Source organism: Chinchilla lanigera, unplaced genomic scaffold, assembly GCF_000276665.1.
Source record: "Chinchilla lanigera isolate Chin_1 unplaced genomic scaffold, ChiLan1.0 scaffold00147, whole genome shotgun sequence".
Taxonomy (NCBI): Eukaryota; Metazoa; Chordata; class Mammalia; order Rodentia; family Chinchillidae; genus Chinchilla; species Chinchilla lanigera.
Window position 1 is genome coordinate 231,098 of NW_004955548.1, and position 10,303 is coordinate 241,400.

General features: G+C 38.4%; 1 protein-coding gene across 1 annotated transcript in view; it reads left to right on the forward strand.

Moving 5' to 3' along the window:
* The window catches only part of Bhlhb9 (basic helix-loop-helix domain containing, class B, 9), a gene marked incomplete in the record, with an annotated part of 5,519 nt that extends 573 nt beyond the window's left edge, over positions 1 to 4,946 (forward strand). Inside the window, 4 exon segments of the mRNA XM_013508530.1 lie at positions 589 to 691; positions 795 to 894; positions 1,270 to 1,352; positions 2,135 to 4,946. Coding sequence (XP_013363984.1) covers positions 2,396 to 4,060 — 1,665 coding nt within the window.
* Positions 4,947 to 10,303: the final 5,357 nt, after the last annotated feature.

Sequence of the window (10,303 nt, forward strand, 5' to 3'; positions counted from 1 at the left end):
CGGGCCGCCGGGGACGACGAGGGGGCTGGCGTGCGGCCTCCGGGTGCACGTCGCAGGCCGAAGGAAGCTGGGTGGCCTTGGCTGGTCGGGCCCCGCTTCCCCAGCGGGCCTGTTGGACCCCGCTGCTGCCTGCGGTCCCCTCCCACAGGCGCCTGTTGATGCCCGTCTCCCGTCTGCGCGCTAGGGCTGGTGAATTCTTGGAAAAATGAGCAGTAAAGCCTGGAATATGTGAATACAAAAATGACATAGTTAGCTACTTTTAGTGCAGGATTGTTTTATTGTCTTATGTATTTAGGTGTCTGTGCCTTTAGTTCAAGCAAATGGCGTAGTTCAAGCAAATGGCGTACATGAGTTGGTTGAATTTCACAGCAATGGACTCGTATACCAATAGCGAGCTGCGAAACTGTCTTATTGAGAATTTGTTTTCTTAATAATGTAGTACATTTTCCTATTATTTTGATGTGTGGCAATAGGCCTGGAAGCCGAGGGTAAGTCTCTTGGGTCATTTTAGAACATTTGAAGTCAATCTGCTTCAGTTTGTTTTTCTGGAAAACCGTATGTCTTAGAGCTCCTCTCATCTTTATGCAGAAGCAGTCCCTCCAGAAAATTTCCTGAAAAAGTGTCGCATGGTTATTTGAGAAGCCTTGAGAGTGCCTGGACTTAATTTGCATCGTTCCTGAGGCTCACAAAGGTTTTTGAACTTTGATTCTGGAAATCTATCCATTAACGTGATATTTTTCTACCATTGGCAACCTATTTTCTTGATTTTTTTGTTGCTGAATGTTTTTCTCTAGGTTGTGACTTCTCTGCAACGACAGGATTGTTTTTGGTTGGAAGGATAGCATCTCTTGAGAACTGTGCCTTGTGAGCAGTTTGGCATTGGCAGTAAATGAGGTATGATCTAAATATGCATGAGACAGGAGGGCTTGTAAAGATGATATTGAAATAATAGTACTTGTTAACTTTGCTAGCTCCTTGCTAAATGCAATTGCTTATTCCCTATTCCTGCACTTTATGTTTGCCCAGGGAAAGAGGTCTAAAGTCTGCTGGGAAAATGGGTGACTTCAGAATTGGGAGGAGGTAAAATGATACAGATTGTAGGTCTTAGGGGGAGTGGCTGGGGAATCATTGGTGAGAAACAGACAGTTGAGAGACATTAAACATAACGTTGAATGTACAAAAATACAGGTCATAACCCTTGTCAAGCATGTTGGGCTATCTCAACACCTTCTGGTTTTTTTTTTCCTCTGCTTCTCTTGTCTGTTCTAGGTTCCCAGAAAGGTCTTTGTAGGTAGCTGTTCACTTGGAAGTTAATGAAGAAACAAAACGAAAGCTATTTTTTTGGATTCGAGGTAGGTATGAGTGTGATCATGAGCACCTCTGTTTTTTTTTTTTTTTTTTTTTTTTGTACTCGGAATTGAACTCAGGATCTTGTGCTTGCCAGGCACTTGTGCTGCTGAGCTATATCCCCCAGCCCAGCATGTCTGTTAATTAGGGGTGGGATAACTGTTGGCCACTGGGTAGGACAAGACAATATCTTGGAGCCATTATCTTCCAGTTTTCCAGATGCCTCTGCCTTCTCACTTGTGTATTGTTAACGTGGTAAGAGTAAGCCAACGTGATAAGTAATTCACAGATATAAAGCAAGAAATGCAGAAAGAAGCTATGAGGAATACTAAGCAGATCAGAAAAGTGTTATATTGTAAAACCACAACATATCAATACTGCCTATATTTTTGTCCATAGGTCAGCCTGTGGATCAACTATAGGCCTTAGCAACATTAGAAGTGAGAAAGGAGGAGAAAATTATATCAGATCAGTCCAGGCTGATATGAAGCCTGTCTGGATAGGTTTGGTGTGTACCAGTCTGGACTCAAAGGGACTTGGTGCTCTTTATCCTCTCCCATTTTAGTAAGATTACCTACTGTCCTTGTGTTTGATAGAAAGAAAAGAATGGTAGTACCCGGGTGGGATATGTTGGGAAAGTGCAAGGGATAAAATGAGATAGTTGAGTTTTCTACTAATTGACTTCTAATGTACAAGCTATCTTTACTCACATGTACTTCTATGTGGCTGTCTGCATAAAGAATTAAGTTGGAGGAGACTCAAAACCTATTTCTCTCTTCCACTTCAGGTCTATCTCTATTCGTAGCTGTGCTGACGTTGAATTGGCAGAAACCATCATCTTCGTGCAGCCGGAGTGTGCCTCTGCTCTGGCCCTGTCTTGAGAAAGGTTATGTGTTTAGAAAGGGGACTGTGCGGCCTGCTAAACTGACAAGTGACTCTTACTACCAAGTTTATCTCTGACCCAGTGAAAAAGTATAAAGACACTAACCTGGTACACACTGAGCACCAAGGCCAAGACTGGACAAGACTATATAACTGGGCTTTAACCATGACTGGGACAAAGAATAAGGCTAGGGGCCAGGCCAAAACTGAGAAAAGGGGAACAAAAGTACAGGCTAAAGGTGGAGCAGAGAAGGAGGTTACAGGTGCAGTCAAACCAGTAGCCAAGAGCCGATCCAAAACAAAAGCCAAAGCAGGGTATAAAGCAGATGTAGTGGCAGAGACGAAGGTAGTATCTAAGAACAGGGTTGTCGCTGAGGTGAAGGAAGGGGCACTGTCAGAGCCTAAAGCTCCAGTGAAAGCAATAACAGGTATCAGTTCCAAGGCTGAGAATGGTGTTACCAGCTCCACATGTAAAGATAAGGCTGGTATTGATACCTGGTTCTGGGCTGGGGAAGAGGCCAATATCAATTCCTGGTTCTGGAAGGGAGAAGAGGCTGGTAATCATTCCAGTGCTAAAGATGAAAATAAAGCTCATATTGCTGCCCAGGTGTGTGCTGAGGAGTCGGAGTCTGTGGCTGGGGCCAGTTGTAAGTCTGTGTCAGGGGTTGATGAAGAGGAAGAAAATGTTATAGGGAACTGGTTTTGGGAAGGAGATGACACTAGTTTTGACCCTGAGCCCAAACCTGTGTACAGAATAGTTAGACCTCTGCCTGTGAATGAAATTAATCAAAAAAATAGACCCAAGGACTGGTCTGAGGTGACTATCTGGCCCAAAGCCCCTGCTGTAACACCAGCAGTGTTGGGATTTAGATCCCAGGTCCCAGCTGAGGCAAGGCCCTCCTCGTACGTTGTTGTTTCCTCAGCTGAAGAAAGTACCCATTCTTCTTCTTCTTCAGCAGCAGCAGCAGCAGCAGCAGCAGCCTGCTCTTCCAAGAACACGTGCTCAGGCTCACAGTCTATTCCTGAGTCCCCATTTGGTTCTGACCGTTGCATCCAAACCATAGATGAAATTAGACAGCAAATTAGGATCAGGGAAGCAAATGGGATTAAGCCGTTTGCTTGCCCTTGCAAAATGGAATGCTACTTAAATTCCGAGGAATTTGAAAAACTTGTAAGCATACTTAAGTCAACCACTGACCCTCTCATTCATAAAATAGCACAGATTGCAATGGGTATCTATAATGTTCATCCATTTGCTCAAGAATTCATTAACGAAGTGGGTGTAGTGACACTAATTGAAAGCTTGCTCAGTTTTCCTTCCCCCGAAAGGAGGAAAAAGACTGTAATTACTCTGAATCCTCTTTCTGGGGATGAAAGACAACGCAAGATTGAATTACATGTTAAGCATATGTGTAAGGAAACTGTGTCTTTCCCATTGAACTCACCTGGACAGCAAACTGGATTAAAGATACTTGGGCAACTGACTACTGATTCTGTCCATCACTATATTGTTGCTAGTTACTTTTCAGAGCTTCTCCAGTTGCTGTCTCAGGGAAATCGTAAAACCAGAAATCTTGTTTTGAAAGTACTTTTGAATATGTCTGAAAATCCAACTGCAGCCAGAGATTTGATCAATATGAAGGCATTGACAGCATTAAAACTCATCTTTAATCCGAAAGAGGCAAAAGCCAATCTTGTCAGTGCTGTGGCCATATTTATTAATATAAAGGAGCATATAAGAAAGGGCTCGATTGTAGTCGTTGATCACTTGAGTTACAATACACTTACAGACATTTTCCGTGAAGTTAAAGGGATTATTGAAGCAATGTAAAATGAGCCCAAAATGAAAGAACAGATTCTTAAAGGCTGTACATTTCCGAAGATGCTTGCATAATTTTTATTGTAGTGTACACATTAAACATTACACCTTCATCAGTGTACCTGTGAGACTTTAGCTCTGAGCTAGAACATTTTTTGTGTGTATCAAATGAATATTAATATCAGAAAATATTTGTTGATTTTCATGTTGTGTAGATGGGCATATTTAAAATTTTACTTAAAGTAAGCCAGTTCTTTAAGCTAAGCTTCACCATTAATACCTGCTTAGATCCATTTGTGGCTTCAAATGAAAAAAAAAAAGAAAATCTTCCATTTGTAAGCTAGTTACAGAAATAAGGTATATGAACACGAAACTAATAGTACCTATAGGTGTATTTGTGGTGTATTTGCGTGTGTGTGTTGTGTGTGTGTGTACCCTATCAGTACATTTTAGGAAGCAGGGGTTATTGTAAGGAATTTATATTTTTCTCCTATTCTAGATATATTAGAATTCAATCAAAATAACTGAATCTCAGACAAAATGTGATGTTCATTTACTTTTTAAATTTTTGTTATTCCATTTACAACTCTTAAATTGTTAGGCGGTTTCATTGTGTTAAAGTTAATTTACAGAAGAAAAGGGAGGTCGGCATGGGGAGAAGACATTAAGTGTTCTTTGTCAGACATTGTGTTGGCACTATATTTTGCAGGTTTTTTTCCTAAGATGTCACAATTCTTAACTACTCCAAATATCCATTATACATTTGGCTATAGTTGGCTGGAGATTGGGAGAAAAGTCTGAGGTGGATGTATGTATTTTGCTTAGCAGTACCTGGCAAATACTAGGTACTCAAACCTTTGTTGAACAAATAAGATGTAGATGTGGGTCATATAAGGAAGTAAAACACTGTATGTCCTACCTTTTTCTATCCATCTGTTATTTTTAGAGCTGAAATTGTTCTAAACATTATTTAACACCCTGCATTTAAAAGGTAGTTGATTTCCTTCTCCTACAAAATCATGCCTTTTTTTAGCACAATTTTGTGAATCACATGAAAGTCCAGAGAACTCCATCTTTTACTAGCAGACAAGCCCAGTTTGCATTTGTACTAGCTAAAACAGAATAAACGTAATTAGACAAATTTGGACCCATGAAGTTCCACCAATATAGCATAGGAAAGCAAGGAAAGAAGCTACTGTCTCAAAGTGCAAGATGATGATTCCTGGAAGTCTGTATAGCCCAGAAAGCATTTCAGGACTTTGGGGTAATAGATGAGGTTCTGAGATTCAGTAGGAATTATATATAACCCCTGGTCTGAGCTGTGAATGTCCTTTATATGTGAAACCATCAAGTATATGCTTTGAGATTTTCAGTTAAATTAAAACAAGATCATACTATAGATATTGTAACTTGTTTCCCTGCACACTAATCGTATATTGTGAACATCTTGCATGTAATTAATATGATTCTGTAAAATATTTTTGAATCACTTAATACTTTTCCTCTTGATATTTGTTATATAATGTAATCTTTCATTGCATATTCTCTTAAAATATATAGTAAGTATTAAGGTTTACTAGATGTACTCCCAAAGCTTCATGTGCTCATAGGTAGGGCTTTTGGGAGATGATTGGATTACAGGGGCACGATACTGTACTTACCAGTAGATTAGTCCATTGATGAGTTCATAGCTAAATGTGATGTTGAGGTGAAGTCTGGTCTAAGGAGGTGGGTCACTGGTTTGTAGCCTAGACGTGTGTGTCTCCCTCCTTTGATCTGTCTCTCTTCTTCCTGCCAGCCATACCTTTAGCTCCTTCTCCTCTGCCATGCTTCCCTGCCTTTAGCTGACTGTGGATTGAAATGTCTACAAACTGATCCAAAATAAACTTTTCCACCTTACAGATGTGAGTGTTGAGTATTGTGTCTCGTAACAAAAAAATAACTAAGACAATATGTATAAATTTTTTCTTTTGTAAAAATAGAACTATAATATTTAACAACGCACCTCTTCCTCTCATCTTTCTAATTTAGTGTTACACAGATCTATCAAATACTTCGTTTTTAATACTTTGTTTTGCACATTTTATATCCACTATATGACTTAAAGTTGAATTTTGTTTTGCCTTTTTGTTAATATAGCTTATTGAAATTATTAGTGAAATGATTGTATATTGATTTAAATTGAAGGTGTCCTAGCCAAACAAGCTATATTTGTAGTTCCTTGTTCACTCAAAGCAAAAGATTGTACCCTCTCCCAGGGTGAATCAGCTATTGGATACTTGCCCCAGGTTAGCTTGATGGGGTAGGTGCAAAGTCCTATACCGCCACAAGGAAAACACCTCACACTGTTATCTACAGGGTCAGAGACCATCCAAATGCTGTTTTACAGTTTGCGGGGAGGTACTGGTGATTGAGCGTAGGACATTAGGATTGAGCTACATCCCGAGCCATTTTTTTATATTTTTATTTTTGAGGCAGTCTCACTAAGTTACTGAGTTGTCCAAGCTGATCTCAAACTTGACATAGACCTACCTCAGCCTCCCAGCATGATGGGATCACAGAGCTGCACCACCACGCCAGGCTCACAGTGCTTTCTATTTAAGAGCTTTATGGAGATACAGTTGACATACCTTAACTGAAGAAACCATACAATTTGATAAGTTTTGACATGTATCTTGAACCATAAACACAAGCAAAGTGATGAATATATGCATCACCCCTGAAAGCTTCTTAATGCCCCTTCATAATTCCTCTCACTTGTCTCTGTGTCCCCATATCCTCTGGCAACTACTGATGTGATTTCTGATGACAGAACATTTTCACTTGCTGTAATTAAAGAATCATAGCACATACTCTTTTGGAAGACGGGCATCTGGCTTATTTCAAGGTAATTGAGTTTAATCCGCATTACGTCTCAATAATCCTTTTTTTTTTTTGCCAAGTAATAGTCTACTATATGACTTTACAATAGTTCCTTTCAACTGTTGGATAAAGATTTATGTTCAAATTTTGGTTATTACAAGTAAAGCCGCTATGAATTCACAAGTTTTTCTATGGATGTATACTTTATTCAAGATAAATAGTGGGATGGCTGGATCATATGGTAGGTATGTTTTCCAAAGTGGTGGTTCCATTTTTATATTCCTACAGCTGTGTATGAGTTATGATTTAATATTTTATGAAATTATTTATATTCAACAAAGAAGTCTGGCCTAGCTGCGAGTGTGCAGCCAGCTCTTGGATTTCAGGGGCTGCTTTGTTTATGGGTATTTTCAAATTTCTATTTATACTGCTGAGTATACTTCAAAAGAAATCCCCACTCAGTCTGTAGAACAGGAATGTCTGTTCATATACTTGCCAGTATTCAGTACAGTATTTTAAATTTTTGCTACTCTCACAGGCAAAACATCTGTTACAACAACATTTGTGGATATAAAAATTGAATAACACCTCTATATTCCATTGGGTTTCAGTCTATGCATGTGAGGACAGTGGACCTCATAACCTAATGAAGGTTGAAGAGAGTAGTATGTACACGTGTGTATCATTTTCCCTATTTTATTTTTGCTTCTTTCTTGTTGCCCTTATGTGATCTACAAATCGAGAAATTTACAAGTATCACCAGTCGACAGCAAGAAAAGTTTGGACACTTTCTGATATGTGAACTAGATTTAAAACAAAAATGAAGAGTGTAGCTATGCTGACACTGCGTTCCAGAGATGTGTTCCTGAACTGTGTACTGATGCATACTTAAGCAATAGCCAGTGAGTAAATTAGCAAGTGACAGATACATACAAGTACAGCTCAAACAGAATGGAAGTTACTAAAGAGACAACTTTTCAGTGAACAGAACTGTGTTTCAGTTACGTTTTTATGAAGATAGTTTATTTTGAGTTCTTTTGGTAAAAATGATTTGCCATTTTATTTTATTTTTTTATTTTTTTATTTTTTGGTTTTTCTCCGGTACCGGGAACCAAACTCACGACCTTGCGCTTGAGAGGCAGGTGCTTTGCCGCTGAGCTAAATCCCCAGCCCCCTGATTTGCCATTTTATAACATAAGCTTTGAAGAAGTTAAATCATAGAAGTCTTAAGTAGCATACAAATTTTGCTTTAATAGATTTGGGGTCATCTTACCTCTACACACCTACTTTTAGGCTAAACAATATACTATCCACTGTTAGGTCTTCTTAAAGAGGATCTGACCATTTCTCCCTAAAGGTACTATTTCCCTTTAAAGAGTAATTGTCAAAGTTTTGCTGAAGAAAAGAATTTCAGAAACTTGCAAAATGAAACAATGCCTTATTGTATATGTTGAACACTTAATTTAGCAAACTAAGCTTGGATGATTTCAGATTGTGCCACCCAAAATAAAACAAGGTATAAATGACGTAAGTAGAAATATTTTTCTTCTCATTGTTAGTCTTCATGTGGGAAGGGAAACCTCCCACTATCCCTCATTGTCCAATTAGGTCCTTTGTGGAAAGTTCTAAAATGTGTCACAAATGAACAAAATGTCAAATATGTTATCAGTAAGTGAAGGAAAGAGTTATGTAGGAGTTACGTAGGAAGTAATGTGTTTCCACCTGCTTAGCTTTGAACTGTGAAAGCAATATTCTCTGCTTATAATGGGATCCCATTTTAATGTAAAATTGCATTGGAAAGAGTGGGCTGTAGTGTGCCCATGCTTCATTATGTGACTTTCATGTGTTGCTCTATTTTCATTTAGTGACACAAAACATTCATCTCTGTATATCCAGAAAATATGACTGTGTAATATGAGATTGACTGCATTCCTTAACAAACACCAAAAGGTAAATGTGTGTGAAAACTGGCTCCTGTGGAAAGCCATACACTGAAGTTCAAGGGGAGGCAGAGTGAATTTGACCTGTGTACTACCTTTAATAAAAGCAGCTTAGCTTTGGGGTTCTGTGTAAGGCTGTGTTCAGAAAAAAAGATTTCCTGAGTTAAAAATTAGTGTGGCTGCTTAATATATATGGATATATATGAAATCATCTTTCAAAATAATCTGGTATCTAATGATTGAATTTCCTTTCTACATATTCCTAACACTAACAGTATTATTGTCTATCGAGGGTTTTTCAGTTGGGAAATCTATTCACATTACCCAAAAGATTCCACAGTGTTCAGGATTCACATAATTTACTGAAGACTGGAGACTAGCTAATACTCTCTATTATGTGGCTTGAGAATTCACATAAATTCTGTTTTTGATGAAATGTGTCATACACTGTAGGCCAGAGTGAATACAAGTCCCAAATTCATTTTCTTTAATTGTGATGCTAAGGTTCTCCTTTGCCTTTTGGGGGCCAAAATCATATTCTACACTGTAGAGTACTCATCTGTGCAATTGTCCCTCTTGAAAAACTTCTGGAAATAGAATTTCTAGATCTCAGGAAAACAATTTTCATTGTTGGTGAAAGTGTAGAATAATGATGCGCTGGTCAAATTGGAATCACTTGGAGAGATTTTAGAAGATACTAATGCCCAAGGTTGTGTCTCCACAGATGCTATGTTCCTCTGGGGAGGAACTTGAACCTTGATAATATTTACAAAGCGCCTTATGTTCTAATGTGTAGCCAAATCTTCACTGTTGCAGAGAATCAGCCAATCTCAAAATCTATTGGAGGTAAAGGAGGGTACTTTGATACAACCTCTTTTAATGGTCATTTGCCAGTACCTACTAAAATGTATTTTTTCCTTTTTATTTTATTGGTACATTTTAGATAGACATAGTGACAACATTCATCGTACGGAATTTGTACTTGTACAAGATATATCTTGCTTCTTTTTTCCCATTCCCCACTCTTCATCCCCACTTCCCCTCTTCATTTACAAAACCTTCGCTTCTAGTTTTTCCTTGTCCCTTCTTTCCTAGCCCCCTAATCCCTTTCTCATTTGAACATGTTCTTTCCATTTCTCAGTATCTATTATACATAAAGTGTAAATATTGATACTTTGGTTTATACTTTTTTTCTTTGCCGAGCTTGAGATAAAACCCAGGGCTTTGCACATCCAGGAAAGCACTGTGCAACTCAGCTACATTCCCTGCCCTGATATTCATACTTCTGAATGAGGACTAAATTAATAGTTAATATAGCCTACAGAAAATGCATGAAAGTGGGCAAAGATATATAAATATGTTCATTGCACCATTGTCCGTATAAGAAAATCCAGAAATATTCAAATACCCACAAATAAAAGATTAATAAAGTAATTTTTTTTTTTTTTTTTTT